Genomic DNA, 18,809 nt, shown 5'->3' with positions numbered 1-18,809 from the left:
CGTCAATGCTCTCGTGACCCGAATCTTTATTCTCTTACATATCCGAAGCTTTTCTGACACGCGAAAATCTCGAATCGATATAATTCTTTACCGCAGCCAACTCGGATACGTGTAACTCGTATCCTTTCATCTCACTCTCTCTCTCTCTCTCTCTCTGTATATATATATAGATCTCTCTCTATATATATATCGCTCTCTCTTTGTCAAAAGAGAAAAAGGAGAAATAACAAAATTCGCATGATCGAAAATGAAAAGAAGATGGGAATTGCAGCATGAAATATATTCGTTCCTCATTCGCAAACGTTTCGAGAGACTTCTAAATTTCATAGCGCGAAAGAAAAATGGCGATCGCGAGTGTCCCCGTAGCGACACCGCAGAGGTGTCCGCGACAATAGACAGTGCCGATCTATCGCGGGGGAAAATCGCGAGCGTAGCGCGACGACGTCGACAACAGTCGGAGCGAGGCTAATGAGTCTGTAAATTGGACCAGCTCAGGCCCTCCCATCTGAGGTCCGCACGGTGGTTCTCTCTTCTCATTGTCAGTGTGACTCATTGGCTTCGTGTGCGACGGTCCAGCCTACGGATTCAATTGCTTTAAACGCTTCTTTTTGCCAATTTTTGCTTCCGCCGCGTAGTGTCAGTGTCAGTGTCACACGGACTTGACGATACGAGAAAGCCTCTCGAGGGAAACGTCGCTGTCCTTTCCTCCCGATTCTGCATTCTCTTCGCGAAACGCCCGACTAGCAACGAAGATCCCCTATGGACGACAGATGCAATCGAGCGTGTGCACGGAGAGCTCGTCGAGTTTACTGCGTTCCCTCCGTGTCACGCCTCTGATGAATATCCTCGACGAGACAACGATGATTCCTTGGCGTGAATGCAACCGGCTAACCATCGATCTGGAGTTCTCCTAAAGAGCACGTCCCTAATCGCCGTTTCGAGACACTCGAGGGAACGTTCCCGTGTTTGTGAGGATGATTTTCACGGTTTCCACGCGCTTACGTAATCCAACAGGCTCGAGGAATATCAAGCCCGCAGTCGCGCTTTGAACGACAGGAGGAATTTATCGCGACCGATATCGACTCGCGGCAAAGACAATCGTATACTTTCTCTTGGCCAGATTAGTCGTGAAGTTCCGAAGGAACTTTGAACTATGGCGAATCAAACGACGAAGAAGGAGCTCCGGGAGGAGACCCTTCACTACCATCCGGACGGTAGCGAGGAGGAAGTGGACAGGGAATGGGAGGAATTCAGTAGGCTGATGGCAAAGTTACGAGAAAATCGACGAAACAGACCGCACAGGTATCCAGTCGTTTTATTTCCTCGAATCGTTCCCCGGAAATTGCGGGAACATCGAAATTCCATATACCGTAGAGACCGAGGAGAATTCGCGTAATTCGCGTACCTTTCCTCGCTATGGCCCTGTTCTTTTCACTAATCTCGAATATTTTATTTTTTGTCAGACCCTCGCAAGCTTTCTATCCGTGTCCTCCGCCGAACGCGGACGAGGATCAGCAGGATTTCGATCCCTTCGATTACATTAATACGATTGTAAGCGATTAACCCCATTGTGATTCTCCACATTGCCTCGTTCTATGCATCGATTGCATCGTAATTTCTTCTTCTGCATGCATAGAAAGGATAGACAACGACTTCCGCGTGTAGGAGCGGAAGATTGATGGAACTCTTCTTTTACCTTTGAAATTCGCCTTAATGATGCTGCTCGAGTACTCCTGACTCTTTGCCGCTTTTCTGACGCATCACGGTTCCTCGACCTCTATCGCCACTGTGCCCCATCGAAAACTAATTCCATTGACACACCTTCTCAGAGGGAAATAAGAATTTGGCAAGAATGTCGCGTCGAATGCGATGCCATTGAACCAGTGCCGGACAGATTTATAATTAAACCGTGTTTGTTGCTAGCAGACGAATCCCAGACGATTTAGGTGTCTGCCAATATCTCGAATCGCCTGCCAATACGCGATGTGCTTTTGCATTGTGTCATTTCTTCCTTTCATCCTATTAACGTAATTCGAAATTTTTCCCAGCAATTTTCTAGTTTCTCATTCACGTTCCTCCAAGCTTCTGAATTATCATCGAGTCTATTTGAGGCGACTTTTGCGAAGATATCTTTCGAAATTAAATGTAAAATTCGAATTAATTTGATGGAATCCATGATGCGCATCTAATCTGATTTGCTTTTGACATTTTTTTCACGGATTCTTACGGTAGCGTGGACGGTAGCGCGACCTTTGAACGGTTGCCAAGTGGGCGAGAGACTACATTTTAAATAAACGTTTCGCGAGAGCAGTTTGCAATAACGGGTCACGATCCCTGTCAGCTCAGCCGTGCGATATCCGTCGATGTTACACGATCTCTTTCCCCTGTCAAGCGACCAGCCCATGAACAGTTTCTCGTCCAAAAGCTCGATCCTTGCGGCGAAACGTCGCGTCTCGTGACAAATCTATGACAAATTTACCACGGACTGAAACAGGTTTCACAAATGTCAATAAAATGTCAGATTCGCGGCACTCGGTGGTGCATACACGCAAACCGACCTTGACACGAAATTTGCATCACGAGACTGTGACGATCAACCGCGAGTCCACCGAGAGCACCTTCGCGAAATTAGAAGCGCGAAGACGTTTGTGGACTCGAAGTACTCGTCGCGTACCATTTTCTCGACGTCCGAGAACCATGGAAAATCGTTTACCTTTGCTACTGAAATGCACAGAATGCGTAGTACAGGTCGTTATGAGCTTCCTATGCCGAATAGGCAATGGCGAGCGGTACTCGCTTGGAATTCGAATGGAGAATCGAAACGTTTTAACTGAGAAACACACGTAAAGAGAACAGAAACGCTCCGAATGTAAATTTCTGTGCTAACCCCGTAGAATGAAGGAAAATTAAATCGTAGAATGGGTTATCATCGTCGAACGACTGCCCCTTTTCAATTCCAGCGTCTTTCAGAACATAAAAATGCATTGCGTAACATGTGACGTTCGAATCGTTTGTCAAACAACGTTTTCGCGTCTCTAGCGAATTATTATGCTCGGTACATAGGAGGATGGAATCAGGAATCATGTGTCTACGTGCACAGTCGATTCGTGCTTCGATTTTCCTACTATCGATCGGTCATTTCGACGAGTGTTCTTCTTCGATCGAAAGCTTCGATCCTCAGGGTCTTTTAACTCGCGAGCGACTTTATTCTTTCGCTTTTTCGTCACGGTACCATTACAGGAATATTATTGCACTCCATTCTGGTTCTCCAACGTTCTACAATTCGCGTAAATCCTGATGGTTTCGCGTAAGCGCGTCTCAATTCCCGGCGATATCCTACAAACGGAAAAGGGTACGCCGACCATTGCAGCGACGCCTTTCTAAGCAATGCCTTTATCTGCATGAATGAGCGCTTAAGGACTCGTTACGTTTATCCGACATGCGTGACCAGCATGCAGATCTCCTCACGTGACATACAGGTTCGATTCCACACGCGTACAGACCAATGCATTTCGACCTGCATGCACGCGCGCACACACGTATCGTTTTCCTCTGGTATGCAGATGCACTGTTTCCGGGTGCAGCGTCTGCATCGCACCGTTGCACTGCTTTTTCCATCCTTTCGATGGAAATTAATTATCGATCCTTACCTTTTCGATACCTTTTAACGAGAAGATTCGTTCGGAATCTGATACATTTTTAGAAGAAGAAAATTATCGAAATAATTTAAGAATACTTGACTTATTTTCTATTCCAGTTGCTCAAGATTCGAGTGAGAAAATTATATCGATGAATTTAATTAGAACAAAATGGGATCTTTTTGATTTTCCCTTATCTAATCTAGAGGTGGACCATATTTTAAAGATTATTTTTGTTCTATGAAAGCTCTGTTGACGATATCGTTTATGGTAGTTGGTTCTTATCGAATTTTATTGGTAAGGCGTCGAGGGATGTACGAGGATCGCATTAGGCTCGATTATTCGGGGATTATAATGAATGCGAATTTTGTTTGTCGAGCGGTAGTATAACGAAGAAGAGTATATGGCGTAGGAAATGTGTCACGTCGGAAGCTGTACAATAAGCGAGGGCGTTTATCACGTTGTTGAGACGATTACTTTCAGGAGATGTGCCAGTCGGTGAGCTCCTTTCTGGAAACGGCTCTTGGATGCTTTTGTACAGGGAAACCGAATTGTATCTCCCGAATGTGAAGCAACGAAGAATGACGCGAATAACTGTTTGCGGTTGCAAGAGTGATGGAATTCTAAAAATAAGAATTAGAGTAAATTGTAATTGCGTGTCTTAAAATTAGATTCTAAAATTACGTGCCGACCATTAGAAACTCAAACTCCAAGGCGACTCGTAGATAATTTAGTAATAAACATGGTACCGTGACCCTAAAAGACGAAGGTAGCCTTACCAAAAAAGCTATTCGGGTTCCTTATGATTGCCCAAAAACGAGAAATGACCATTTTAAGTGTCAGGTGACAGAATTTCTATCGATTCGACGTTTGTTCCGGGAATTGGGTCATTAATTGTATCGTAAATTGATTACGATCAATTACTAAAATTGGGTTAGCGGCTGATTGCCCAGTGGAACGTGGTCGACGTTGACGTCAAATTCATGCACAGGTTCGCTCAGGTGTCGACTATATTTCAATCCTCGGTTCGTTCAGCCTCCATTCCACGCTTCTTATGCTACATAGAACACTTCTGCGGTCTATCGTCTAATGAAACACACGTGACAGCTGTAAGTGCTCAGACCACTCGACGATATATAGAAACCGAGCTTAATTTCCAGCTTATTCCCTCAACTTGGAATTTAGAAAACACCTTTGCTCTTTCTTTGTTCTTTGTTTCCGTTTCTACTAAATTTTCATTGGGAACCGCGCATAGTTTCTATCATGTACTATTCGAAGAAAAGTTCGAGAGCAATACGTGTAATAATACGTCGAGGTAGTAATAACCACTGTACGTAATCGAACGTAGAATTGGTAGTAAGGCGAATAGCAAATTGCCAGCTATTTCCGTCTAGTTTTCGCGATCCAAGAGCTTTCCAAACGTTCGATAAACACGGGACGCGTTGGAGGAATTCAAAGGATTGCGAAACGTGTTTTCGAGGAGAGAAATGGTCTTCGCCTTTCGTTCGCGTACCTTTCGTGTTCGTGTACCTGCGAGATGGTACCGACCTGTCGGGGTGGCTTAATGGAGCAATGGACAATGGAGTACACCGTCGTTGACCGACGATGGCCACGGCTAAAAATAAAGATTTTGACTGTTGCCAAATTTCAACAAATATCGCGGCTCAAGTTCGAATCGAAAGGCAGGGAAAACGGCGTCGTTCAGTTGTCGTTCGTCCGCAAATTCGCGTGCACGTTCTCGTCGGGAATTTGTGAAATTTCGAACGACCAAGAGGGATTTCTTGGAACCTGTTGAACAACTATCAGCAGCGAAAACACCGGGTCAGTCAATGGAAAACATTTCACGAATGAATTCCGATGTGCTGGAACGTTTTTCAAAGATAATCGAAATCGACAATAGATATTCGAGAACGAGGATCCTGCCGGTATGAACTTGTAGAATAGATCGAAGAGGTCTAGACCGGATATAGAGATCATTTTATTTGGTAATAGGCAGAGTCGTTTGACTCATTTCCTTGGCTTCCGACTGAACGAGCTGATCCTGGCACTCGCCAGGAGGAGAGGAAACAATAGGAACGTGGCGGATGATTCGCACGAAACCTCTGCTGTTGGCGGTAAACTGTGAAATCCTACAAATAACGATGATCGAGGCATCTCGATTCATCGAGATCGGATAGGAAAAATTATTCATCGCTGTCCATGTGATTTAGCTAATCTATTCATTCGTGATGTAACAGACTGATCCTGGCAATCGTTAGAGGAAGGAAACAATAAAATTGTAATGGACAATTTGCAGTAAGTTGTCGCCAGAAATATCGGGTATCTGAGCCTGCCAAGCCTGATCGCGAAAACAAGTTAGTCACATGACGGTTAGTCGATTTTCAGGCAATTAATGAATTACAATCCCAAAGAATTCTAGCGTAGAAGTGCTAGGAAGCACAGGAAAGATTACTCGATCGACCGACTCGTTTGTCAGATCGAGTCGATAAGTGGAGAAAATGTGCAATCAATTACCAGTGACCCGTAAATCTTTTCTGTACTCCAATAATGCCTCGTCCGTGACTTGATTAGTCGATCCGTCGAAGAATTCGGCGTCCCTCGTCTTCAGGGTCAGCTCAAAGCTTTCAGAGATCTTTCATCCAGTTTTCATGCCGGCTTTCGCTCTGAACAGAGCCTATTTCGTCTGTAACGATGAATACCCTGTAAGTCAGACGTTTCGCCTGGTTTCCTGCCGTGTCATAGCAGATTGCACTTACCAATGCACCGAATGTTTCCCACCTCTGCCATTGTTTCTAAATGTCGATATAACACCGATATGTCTTAGCTACTCGATTGCTGATCAGAGTCGTCGAACCGCAGACGTTTGATCTTATTTTTTTTCGCATTCCATCTGAAATTGTTTGCTCTCACGTTGCCTAGTTTTGAACGGTATCTAGGTTCGAAACATTACACTTGCCGTAGATGTTTTCCAATGTCCTCGTACAGGCCACAATGGTTCGTCGCGTATCCTACGTTCAAAGAGCCGACCCCGTATTCGCCCTTAATTTCACGTCATGTAGTAAGTCATCACTCGCAATTAATCGCTTCTTCGTTTTGGTTTCGACGATCACGCGTTCAAAGGCGCATTCTAGGATACAGAATTCCTTCTCATTATCAATCTACGCTCGAGATATTTACTTCTTTCGGCTGAATTTTCGAGCGATACCGCGTTATCTGTATTGCTACTGTAATATCCGCGTACAATCACTACGTATCGCTGATGTATATTGATTTTCTTTTTCTTACGAAATAATATGCAAATTAATAGCTGTTAAAATCGCTTGAGACATATTGGCTAATTGCGTAGCACCGATTCCTTCTTTCTCGAATTAATCGCTTCTCCTGCGAGAAACCAGCTTGAGCACGAGGTTTGCAATTGTGTTCGTTTTGCGAGTAGGAAGAGTATATCTTCAGTAGCATGATGATAGCACGTAAAAAAAACAATTGTTATGACGGGTCAGATAAATCACGAGCGAGGGTGATTGACTTTATCTAAAAGAAATAAAGCTACAAAATCCTCGACGCTCGTGATCGGTTTATTAAATCGATCGAAGACAGTGATGTGGATCTCACGGATTAGTCAACTGTTCGACGTTTTTTTCGTTTAATTGTCCAATTTCTATCGAGATACACGTACACACGTCCGATCGTGAAATCAGATCGTGAAGATTTTCTTGGCAATTCGCGACTCGGAAATACCAAAAAGAAAGAAAAATTAATCTGTCACGAGGAAATTATTTCTACGAATGTTCTCTGAAATCAAAGATCGTGGATATTAAATATTTGGTATGTATCGCATTTTATTTGCAAATTTTATTTTATCAACGCGAGGAAGAATATCGCATCGTGTTTTCTCGGAATATTGATAACGCGTTGTACGTCGGCCTTTGTCTGACGTGAAGTTCGTTAAAAAAAAATTGTTCCATTAAAAAGAAAAAATATAAAGTTTGGTGGAAGAAAGAGTTGAGAGACGATGAAAGATCGTGCTGCGTCTAGATGTATGGTCGCTACACGAAGGACCTGGGTGAGTACGCAAAAGAAGAAGCGAGAAAGCTCAAGTACCACGAGAAAGCACGACGGAAATATGACAAGACCAGAGCGGAGGATTTGCGGAAGTCGAGAAGAGGACCCCTATGCAGGAAGCTGCTGGCGTTATTGGCCTTCGCCTGGAAGCATACAGGAGCAAGATTAGGCGAAGATTGGGTCTTCTTGGCTCTCCTTGGCGTAATCATGGCACTTATCAGTTACGCCATGGACCGTGGCATTTCTATGTGCAATAACGGTCAGTTTTATCCATGTGATCTGTAACTTTGATAAAAGTTCGGAATCTAAGTACTAGAAAGAAGTAGAAAAATCAAAGGCGCGGTTTTCGCAGAAAAAGTCTATTATAGAGTATATTATAGAGTTCGTTCCTTTCCATTCTTTTTTTTTTTTTTATTTTCATTGCGATAATTTTCTGCGTTGAAACTGCGTGCCAATTTTTTCTCGCGAAATTCAATCTATTTCAAGGTTTCACAATTTTCCACGCCATTAATCAGTACCCGTTGATTTCAATAATCTATTCGGCACGTGATAAGGTTGAGACCTCGTTAACTGTATCCTTGTTCCACCAGCCAGGATATGGCTTTATCAGGACCTAACGCATCATCCAGCGCTTCAATATCTCGCCTGGGTGTCCTTGCCAGTTTGCCTGATCCTCTTTAGCGCCGGTTTCGTGCACATCGTTGCGCCGCAGAGCATAGGATCGGGCATTCCGGAGATGAAGACGATCCTGCGTGGCGTGGCTTTGAAGGAGTACCTAACTTTCCGTACTCTGATAGCGAAGGTTAGACACGCAACTTGATTTCATTGTATTTCTTCCTTTGATTAACTCAGTCCTCGTAACTATCGTTTTCCCTCCCTTCCGTTCCCTCTTTGTTCACATGACCACTTCCGTACTCGATTAATAATTTCGAAGTGACAGTGAATTACAAGCTCTTAAAATATATCTAATCAATAACATAGAAACAACGAGATTCCTATATGCTTAACGCGTTCCTACCCTCGCCATCAAGCTTCACTTCTGCATGTTTTCGAGCGTCGGTGTAGAGCCGCCGTAATGTCTAACAGGTGATAGGTCTGACTGCCACCCTGGGCTCTGGTTTACCTCTGGGCAAGGAAGGTCCTTTCGTGCACATCGCCAGTATCGTGGCCACCCTCCTGTCCAAGTTGGTCACCAGTTTCCAAGGAATCTACGAAAACGAGAGCAGAAACTGCGAGATGCTCGCTGCGGCCTGCGCGGTTGGGGTAGCCTCCTGCTTCGCTGCGCCGATCGGCGGGGTTCTCTTCAGCATAGAGGTCACCACGGTGTACTTCGCCGTGAGAAATTACTGGAGAGGATTCTTCACGGCCGTGTGTGGCGCAACCATGTTCCGGTTACTCGCGATCTGGTTCCAACGGGAAGAAACGATCACCGCGATGTTCGCGACCAATTTCACCATGGATTTTCCATTCGATCCCCAAGAGTTGTTCGTCTTCGCCTTGATCGGTGTGGGCAGTGGCCTAGGCGGCTCTTTCTACGTGTGGCTACACAGGCAGTACGTAATCTTCATGAGGAAGAACAAGAGCATGAACAGCTTTCTGCAGAAAAAGTGAGTAATCCCTAGTTGGAATTTTCCAAAGACTTTAGATGCAAGTAACTAGTCAGGAGTAATTCAGATATCGTTCACGTTTTCATGAAATTATTACAGCCGTTTCTTGTACCCTGGAATCGTCTCTCTGCTGGTGTCGTCTGTGTCTTTTCCCCTTGGACTAGGCCAGTTCATGGCCGGTGATTTGAACACCCACGATCAAGTGTACGGTCTGTTCACTAATTTCACTTGGACCAAGCAAGAGCTGGGAGTAGAGGAAATGAACATAGTTAAGCATTGGTCTACCACGTATACTGACGTGTTCATTGGATTACTCGGCTTTGTGGCATTCACGGTAACACACAGAATCTTTATCTAAGAAAAAAAGAAAGAGAGAAAAGAAACCCGAAGCTGATCGTTCTTGGGAGAAGTTTCGAGTCGAAGGATGAACTTTGTTTTCAGTTCATCTTTTCGATCATAAGTTCCACGGTTCCCGTGCCATCGGGAATCTTCATCCCCGTGTTCAAAATTGGTGCTGCGCTAGGCAGAGCCGTGGGTGAAGCTATGGCTCTGTGGTTTCCCAACGGCGTTCGCTATGGTGGAATCATAACTCCTATTGTACCAGGTAATTTCGGATTTCTTCGATGAAACGTCTACTCCTGGCTATCTAGAGACGTGACTGAAGAAAGTTGTTCTCCAGGAGGCTATGCTACCGTTGGAGCTGCTGCATTTTCCGGTGCAGTGACGCATACTATCTCCGTGAGTGTTATCGTGTTCGAGATGACTGGGCAGATCACTCACATCGTTCCTATCATGATCGCCGTGTTGATCAGCAACGCCATCGCTGCACTTCTTCAGCCTAGCATATACGACAGTATCATTCTGATCAAGAAGTTGCCATATCTGCCAGATCTATTGCCTTCCAGTTCAGGTAAACATTTCTACCCTTAATAACTTCAATCTATATTTTTCTAACGCGTCATTCTTGCTATCTTTAACGAGCTTCCCAGAGGAAGTTTTATAAGAAGGTAACAAACTTGTTAAGTATTTTCTACCTGCTCAAATCGGAAATGACAGGAAATGACATTGTTACGCGAAAATCGTGTACGTTGCAGGGATGTACAACGTGTACGTCGAAGACTTCATGGTCCACGACGTGAAGTACATCTGGCACGGGATTACCTATCAGACATTAAAGGATATTTTAAAGGAAAACCGCAAATTACGCGGGTTTCCCCTTGTTGACAATCCCGACTCGATGATTCTGCTTGGATCTATTCAGAGGCTGGAACTAATCAAGTTGATCGAGAAGCATATAGGACGAGAAAGGAGGTTGCAGGTAGTCATTGCAGTGACTTATCTCTGGAAATGAACCTTGGCTACTCTGATGAACGATTTAAAATTTCCATTAGTGGGATTATGGATTTGAACTTTTTCTTTAGGTGGCTCAGAAATGGCACAAGGAGGCCGAAGAAAGAGCTCGAGAGGAAATGGAGCGACAATTAAGGGACCAGGAGAGGACAAGAAGACCATCCAGGTTCGAGGTCATCCCCGCCCCGGATATTCTTAAGATGCAGAGGCAAAGTGTTAACGATCTAACAATGTCTCCAAACAACGGTGCCGCGCCTGATCATGTGAGTCACGCCCACTTGACGTCAATGGACACGCATAATTGTGCACATTTACTCAATTAACTGCATACACACGCTAGTCGCCAAATAACTCCTTTTCCTCGTTTCAACGTGTTGTTCGCATGCTTTCGTTATCTTTCAGCACACCTACCATTCACCAGTATTTGGATCACAGCCTAAGAAATCGATCTTGAAGAAGACAAATTCTTTCACGTTGAAAGGATTCAGCCCACTAGTCAGCCCAGTACGACTGTTACCGGTGCGGAGAGCAGGTGACAGAAGCTTACTTTGTGTTCGAAAAATAAGGAATTCGTGTATTTCTCAGCAGTATACCTTTTTTTGCTTCCCTTCACTTATTTACGATGCATAGCGTTAATGAATACGAGAGCGTCTCCATTTTACCCGAGTAAAAAATTGTTCGCAACTATCGTGCTTTCCATGACACAGTTAACGAGCGAAATATACGTTTCTCATTTTCCAATCGCTATTATCATTTCAGGATACGTCTTGCCTTCGAGGCGATCTTCCGAAAGTCAGCCACTTTGCAAGACGTGGACCCGGATCCAGAGATTGGATCTGGGACTGGTGGCAGACGCGACAGCCAGGATATACCGCCACATACACCAATCTTAGTACCGAGTCCTGCCACCTCGAAAAAAGTGCAACTGGTAAATCCGTATATTCTTATCAGAACCCACACCAAAACAGACGCAAAGTAAACAATAATTTTTTAACGCTATTAGCCTCGCGAGAGGGTGATAGACATGTCGGCAGAGGATCAGAAACGGTGGGAAGAAAGTGAAATGTCGTTGGAGGTCGATTTTTCGAGGTGTCACATCGATCCAGCACCCTTCCAGCTGGTCGAAAGGACGTCTTTGTTGAAGGTCCACAGTCTATTCAGCATGGTCGGGGTGAATCACGCTTATGTGACGGCCATTGGAAGGCTTGTCGGGGTTGTCGGTTTAAAAGAGGTTTGTCTGAGCCATGGTGACATTGTGTCTGCCCCTCTTATCTTTACCTGGAACGATTTTCCTTTGTTTGTTCACAGCTGAGGAAAGCAATAGAAGACGCAAACTCTGGAATCTTGCCCATGCACCCAGAACCTCACATAGGCGTCTCGACATCCAGTATCGCGAAGAGCGAAACGGACACGGAGAGCAAGAATGTCAGCGCGATGAACCCTATAGCTTCCGTTGATTGCGAGAAAGTCGAAAAAGTCTGAGAGAGAGTGAGAGAGACAGAGAGAGAGAGAGAGAGAGAAAGAAATGGGGATAAGGAGAGATGTGCAAGCAAGGGAGATAAGTAGAAGCAAAAATGTGATAGTCGTATTGTCGAGACTGGCAATATGACCCGAACGAGAGACGTGTTTTTCTTTCTTTTTTTCTCTTTTTTAAATAAAATATTCCCTTCCTTCGGTGAGCGTAGAACATACCGCGTGAAGCTCGAGCAACAAGTTATACTCCTATCCGCTTGCGTAGTGACGATCGCTTTCGAACACCTCTCGTACTTAATATCGGGACAAGATTATCGTGTAGGACGAACCATTCTCAAGGCTCCTTACAACGTGACACGCGTTCCAGTGAACGTGTCGTCCTGTACTAGGATTGGAAATTGGTAGACGATTTGGCATGTTGCTTATGGTTTTTTCTTCGCATAGAAGGAAGCTCTCGGTACCGAAGATTCATATCAGGGTCTGTCAAGTTTTCCTGTTTTCTTTCCCCCCTTTAGCTAAATCCTTTTCTTCACGCGCGATTTTTTCTCCGTATTCTGTAGTTACCTAGGGTAATAGAGAGAGAAAGAGAGTGAGAACTATCACGTGCGTATCTTGGAATGAGTGGTTTCCCATACGACGATACAACTCATTGACTTGGTGATATCAGTGCTCAGAGGAACTTCCTCCTTTCCTATGGCGTGGACGCGAACCACGCCGTGTTGAAATGTCGAAGCTTCTCGAGGACTATGTATTAAACGTGGTGCTTCAGTGATTCCCAACGAGTGGCTTCGCTTTTTACGAAATATGCTGTGAATTGTGTGTCTGTGTTTAGTGGCCAGCGACGCGAGCCATAAACGTGAAACGTATTATGCTATAAGGACCGCGATATATGCCGCGACATGTGACAATCGTGATTTATCGAGTTAATTATTTAAGGTGGAATTCGCGAATTCAGGGCTCGCGTTCAGTGCTCTTGTAGTATGTAATCTTATGACTATGGTTGTGCCAACCCTATTTATTCTAATCATTCACCGTTAAATCTGAATACACGAAACTTGATAAAGAAACGTTCTCAGCAGGATCTCCGTGAGGTTTGATCGAATTTTGGAGCTGCCCCGTTAAAATTATTTTCACGAGTCTAGATCAACCTATCCATCTAGCTGCTCTATTATTTAAATCAAATATTCACGGAGGTGCGAATAATCTAGATCGATATTTCTTTTGTTTCAATTAGTTTTAGACTTTCGACGAGGAGATATCACGTTTACGACAGTAGAATATTTGAATAACAACATAGCGTAATTTAAAACGATGTCTTAATTAATCGTTGTAAAGATATCTAGGACCAGAAACTGATGTATCCGCTCTAATTGATGTAACGGATCGGATACCTGCGGATATTAATTTAAGGACAAAGTTCGTAGGGCATTTTACATTCCATCTGACAAATATTCTCACAATGCATCCCATTTTACTGTAAATTTATTGCGTTACGCGTCATCGAAGCTTTATGTGACACACTAATCGCCAAATATAAGTACACTGTACAATCGGGAGAAGACATTAAATAATTTATTATATTATATACATATTGTGCTGTTAATATCTGTTTTAATATCGCAATTTCGTTCAAAGGGGAATTATTGCATTATCGTATAAGATTCTTAGATTCGAAGCTGCGAACAAAGCATCAAGCCAGCGAAATGGAAACAATTGAAAAAAGTATATATATAATATAATATAATACAAATATATCAGCAATACGCTAGAATATATATAGTATAGCTTTCATATCGATATATCATTTTCATCGATGATCGGAGAATCCGATATCCACCGTTAGGAGATTTCAGTTTATTTTACTTGTCCAAGGTAAACCAGCCATGTAAGCACTTTGGCACCGGGCCAGGAGTTTCAAAGGTGGCTCTTGCAATTTCCGTAAGAGTCACGCCGTCTAGAATCAGCAGCCCGACGCGTGTCTCTTTATCAGACCACACAATGGAACTGAGAACCACTCCATCGTCTTCGTTCTAAAATATTCCAATTTATGTATAGCCAGATCGACACGTGGATCGAATTAATACATCATTTACTATTCAAGTTTTTCTGCCTATTGCTACGCTGCTTCTTTCATTCTTTTAAATACAATGAAAATAAGATCTCAGTGAATCGAGATCTCTAGATCTCTTACCTTCCCCCTTGGATCTGGTACAAAAACCGGTTCACTAGGATAAACATTTTTCTCGCACCAAGTTTTCCTAGTTTTCTTCAAGATGTCCACCTTGATAATCTGTGTAATAGCATTTTGCATTTCATTAATGGCGGTGTGACACACAAGAAGCTAAAACCGAAACACAATTACCGTTCCAGGATTTTCCAGATCCACGTCGCTCGAAATAGCATAAAAGTATCGATACTCGTTCCCGAGATAGAACTCGTAATTAATACGTGGCGTCTCGCAGCCCAGATCGCAAAGGAGTTCCGGTTTTACAAAAATATTGCCATTCGCGAGCCTATGAGCGGCTGCTCTCCTCTGAAGGATATTTTTATAATCGTTTCTCTTGGCTTTAGTCACCTTATCGGGGATTTCATTCGATGATTCGATGAACTCTGAACCAGATTTATTTTCGCATCTGTCAGAGTTATCTTGGAAAGACTCCAGGCCTTGGTTCACCGTTTTTGCTGTAATTAAATTATACTCCAACGGCACGTCCGACCGTGGATATTTCATTGGTAAGACGAATCTCAGCGGTCTTCCACGAAACATCTTGGCATAATCTGGATTCTTATGCAAGTTCTGTGATCATTAAAAAAGATATTCAGCTTCCAATCATTTTTTTAATTTTATCGTAATTATGTGCTTACGAACCTTCATTGCATCCACAAATAGGCAATCTAACATCTTGGCGTCGCGATAACAGCATATATCCAATACCACGTAATCGCGATCACGTGTTTCGAATTGATTAATGATGTGAAGATAAAAAAATGCCTCTGAAATAAACGTCCTCTCCAATAATCCTGTGTCTCTCGAAACCACGTGTATAAGAGTCTATGAAAAGTAAACAGCAAGATATATTCCCTAACAATAAGGTCTTAGCTGGAAATTAAAAGACGTGTCTTTGCTAGAGGTCGGCTTACGTTTTCGTTCTCATACCACTTCAGGGCTGCGCACATCGGTTGTTGTTTCATCTTACAGGACACCACAGTGGTCAGGGACACTGCTAACGGTTGCTCTACGATGATGAAGTAATTCTCAGTGATGCCAAACGTATGCATGTAAGAGGGATTCAGCAGCCATCTGGATGGAACGCTGGCGACGATGGTGGCTTGGTCGAACATGGATAATTCCTTCTCCTCTCCCGAATCATCTGTAGAAATTAATTATGAAAGAAATGAAATATACGACATTTTAAAGTCTTCGATAATTATCACCAAGGCCAAAGTAGTATTAACCAATAACAATTCGGCTTGGCGAAAAGCAAACAACGTTGTATAGGGGTCCTCGTGGTGTCACGCTCAGTCCCATGTTATAAACGGTGCCATCGCTCATTATGTGAGGGTGAGACGTGTGATTTACGATTCCAACGTAATTAGACACGTTTACCTGTTACCAAAAGATCGATAAATACAATTGCAACCTTTTATCTGGCTTATCATGAACAGTTATAGCCAATCATGCTAATATAGTCATTGTACATCTGTCAAAATCGACTGTCGGACAGTATGAATAATAAAATCGCTACCTTGCCTGTAGTTTCCAAAGTTTTTGGATCGATACGATGAATCATCGCTGATTCCGTGAACGTGTAATACTCATCGGAAAAAGGATATACCGATATCATGGAATTATCAGAGTCGTTTTCTGGCTTAAATACCGCTGCGACCCTAAATAGAATTTGATTGATTGCGACCATAAACGCTATTCCTTGAACGCAATAAGCTATCGATAACCTTTTGGTACCTTTGAAAAATGCTTTTGCAAGGATCTGGTACTGCTTTTGTGCCAAATTCAGTGACCACTATCCTTTGTGCTGCGTTATTCTTCTTGTACACGTCCGTCTGGACGAATCTGCACTGGTAAGTCACATTTCCATTGACGATGGCAAATCTAGTGTTTCAGAAAAAATTACGTGCAAACAATGAGTTACGGTTAGTACGGACGCATGTGAGGCTTCTAAACTATGATCGATGAAAATTAGCTGACACTGTTTTCCTTAGTATTCAGTACGAACTTCTTTCAAGGTCTAGGCTGCATACATACCGAAGTCGAAGAGAAGTATACCAAACTTAATACGTTGGAAAGATAAGTTCTCATATTGATTAGCAAATTACTTGCAACCAGTGTCAAATTCGATTTTCAAAAGTTAAGTTTTCAATCATATTTTTGCATAGACATACCGATGTAGTAAAGCTGAACTATCGAACAGATGGTTGAAGCTGTATTCCCCGACTTGCAAGCTGCCTGGTCCATTCCTCAGCAAGGTTCCTTTCAGCCAACTTGGTATTTTCCCTGTCAACTCGCCAGTTATTGGTTCTATCACTTCCTTCTTGCAAGACCTCATCCACACGGACGCGTCACAATTCGGGAAATAATTTTCCTTCTTCTCTTCCGATTCATTCTTGTCAGTCTTCACACAGTCTTCGACGTCGTTTAGCTATCAGTGAAAGTTGCGAACTATGAGGATACTTGCGAACTTTGAATATACAAGCACTTTCCTTAAATGCACACTGCGCACTTGGTAACTTCTGACAGTTTAAACGAGTAATTGCTCTAATTGATATCGTGTTATGGAATGCAATGATGAAAAAGCAGGGAGACTTCAATGACGATAGATGAGGTGGTAGATTAGCTTAGATTAACTTACGCGAAACGACGTCTTCGAGAATTTCATTCGTTTCCCATACAACAGGTCGTCAAGTTCGTGTAGTTTGACAGAGGAAAAGTCATTTTCCGATCGCGATCTACTGGACGATTTCATAACTTTCGCGAATACTACCGAGCTAAATCGTTAAAAAGCAAAGGACTAAAAGCGTACATGAACTTTTTCGCGGCCACGATTATTTTCGATCAACTTTGAGAGAGAAGTGTCGGTAGTCGATTGTTACGTTTCATTCTCCTCGTTCTCCTGTTCCGATTCCCTTGCCAACGGTCCCAGGATCGCCGATAGAATCTGATAGACTCGTTTGTGGGTGAAATCCATCGTTTCTCTCGGGGCTTCGACGAACGAATGACATTGTTCCGTTAATCTGCTGACCTTAAAAATGTAGTTTCCCTCGTAATCCAATTATCGGCACCGGTTGCTTGAAGCCCCACGAGTGATCACGTGTATTTCACCCTTATTCGACCCCACAATCTTCTTGCTACACGTGGTTAATTGACACGTGACACCCTTTTCGCTAATTAACGATAACAAATTTTTAATTACGCCTCGCGTTAGAACTAATGGGACGTGTTTAATAAAATAAAAAAGAAATATTTCTATTTTATTTTATTTGCATTTGTTTATTTTAAGACGGGTAGTTTTATAAATGTTATTGGAAACGTTGGTATCTGTGTTATCGACAATCACGTATGCCGACGAGTTTGTTCGGTAGTTTCCTGCTAGATGGCAGCCGTACTGAAATACATGTTGCGTTCCATTCTTTTAAAATTAGTGCGTGAGTCGATGAGAATAATTTATGTCAAGGAGCTCGGGAATGGTCTGAAATATTCATGAATCGGGAACTGGATGAATGAGAACAAACTTTTCCTTCGATCTCGAGCATGATAACAATTTTCTTAGCTCAAAGGTAATCGTTAAATAGATTAGATATACATTCTCTATCGAGAAAGTCGTTTTCTCCCGAATGGAAAAGAAACTTCATTGGGAAAATGTTTTAGCCGTATAAGATATATCGCGTGTTTAATTCACAGCGAATCATAAATGAAATATTCATCATCGTTTTCTTATTGTGTTGCAGGAAGTTTAATATCATTTCAATGATATTTTCATTGCCTGCTTGCGGCCTTCGATTAACACGTATGATACGTGCAGTGATGAACGATTCGGTGGTAAAAGTAGGTTCATTTATCTAATGATATTCTGTCATGGATATTTAAAAAATGATCGCGAAGAGAACGTCACCGATATGATGCAACCATCTTTTTCGACAGGTAACACTATCACGTCTCTATTACCGGAAACAAGGTGGCGATGCTGTGGTCCAGAACAGATGGCTTCTCTCGATTAGTCGAGTTCCGAAAGAACTCCGACATCCTGCGTTGCGTGTTGCAGCAAACTTCGTGAAAAACTTGTCCAATTGGCCAAATGCTCGAGCGTTTTGTTATGTTTGGCTGGTAGCCAGAATTATTCACGGATCTTGTTGTGGTTAAATAAAATGTTACCAGAAATGCTCGGCGACTTATTCTCAAGGCAATCGTGGAATAACCTTTTTCAATCTGGTAAATTTTTCATTGTCAAGTTATTGATTTTTGATATTCAAAATGGTAGTTGTATACATAAATGCACATGTGACTTTCATTGAATCGTTGGAAATTCATATGAAGTTTTAACTTTTTTGCAGTTTAATGTGTTATTTATAACTTCTCTTACGGACAGTATTAATGTCCAAGAAAAATAAAATGACAATGATTGTGAGCCACCGGTTAAGAGTTAATTTATTCTGTGACCATCTT

General features: G+C 42.8%; 2 protein-coding genes across 3 annotated transcripts; one reads left to right on the top strand and one right to left on the bottom strand.

Moving 5' to 3' along the window:
• Positions 1-548: 548 nt before the first annotated feature.
• ClC-a (chloride channel protein 2) lies at positions 549-12,477 on the top strand. Its single transcript, XM_017904415.1, is given in 15 exon segments — positions 549-1,302; positions 1,464-1,551; positions 7,674-7,959; positions 8,291-8,502; positions 8,787-9,307; positions 9,407-9,641; positions 9,749-9,911; positions 9,987-10,217; positions 10,402-10,625; positions 10,729-10,920; positions 11,060-11,159; positions 11,162-11,189; positions 11,417-11,585; positions 11,661-11,888; positions 11,966-12,477. Coding segments are annotated over 15 exon segments (3,000 nt in total). The 5' UTR covers positions 549-1,153; the 3' UTR covers positions 12,140-12,477.
• A 93-nt stretch (positions 12,478-12,570) lies between these two features.
• On the bottom strand, positions 12,571-18,405 carry ninaB (neither inactivation nor afterpotential B). 2 transcript variants are annotated; one of them, XM_017904417.1, is made up of 10 exons: positions 18,312-18,405; positions 16,532-16,788; positions 16,095-16,241; positions 15,877-16,018; positions 15,587-15,737; positions 15,272-15,501; positions 15,000-15,182; positions 14,493-14,927; positions 14,322-14,420; positions 12,571-14,160 (listed from the first exon to the last, which is right to left on the bottom strand). In XM_017904417.1, the coding sequence occupies exons 1-10, from the start codon at positions 18,387-18,389 to the stop codon at positions 13,990-13,992; spliced, it is 1,893 nt and encodes a 630-aa protein (XP_017759906.1). In that variant the 5' UTR covers positions 18,390-18,405; the 3' UTR covers positions 12,571-13,989. The 2 variants fall into 2 exon arrangements, with proteins under 2 accessions (XP_017759906.1, XP_017759905.1); XM_017904416.1 differs by lacking the exon at positions 18,312-18,405 and adding an exon at positions 16,999-17,385.
• Between the last annotated feature and the right edge of the window lie 404 nt (positions 18,406-18,809).

This window comes from Eufriesea mexicana, unplaced genomic scaffold (assembly GCF_001483705.2).
Source record: "Eufriesea mexicana isolate 0111107269 unplaced genomic scaffold, ASM148370v2 scaffold2888, whole genome shotgun sequence".
Taxonomy (NCBI): Eukaryota; Metazoa; Arthropoda; class Insecta; order Hymenoptera; family Apidae; genus Eufriesea; species Eufriesea mexicana.
The sequence above is the reverse complement of the archived record's forward strand: the minus strand, read 5'-3'. Positions and strand labels throughout refer to the sequence as shown.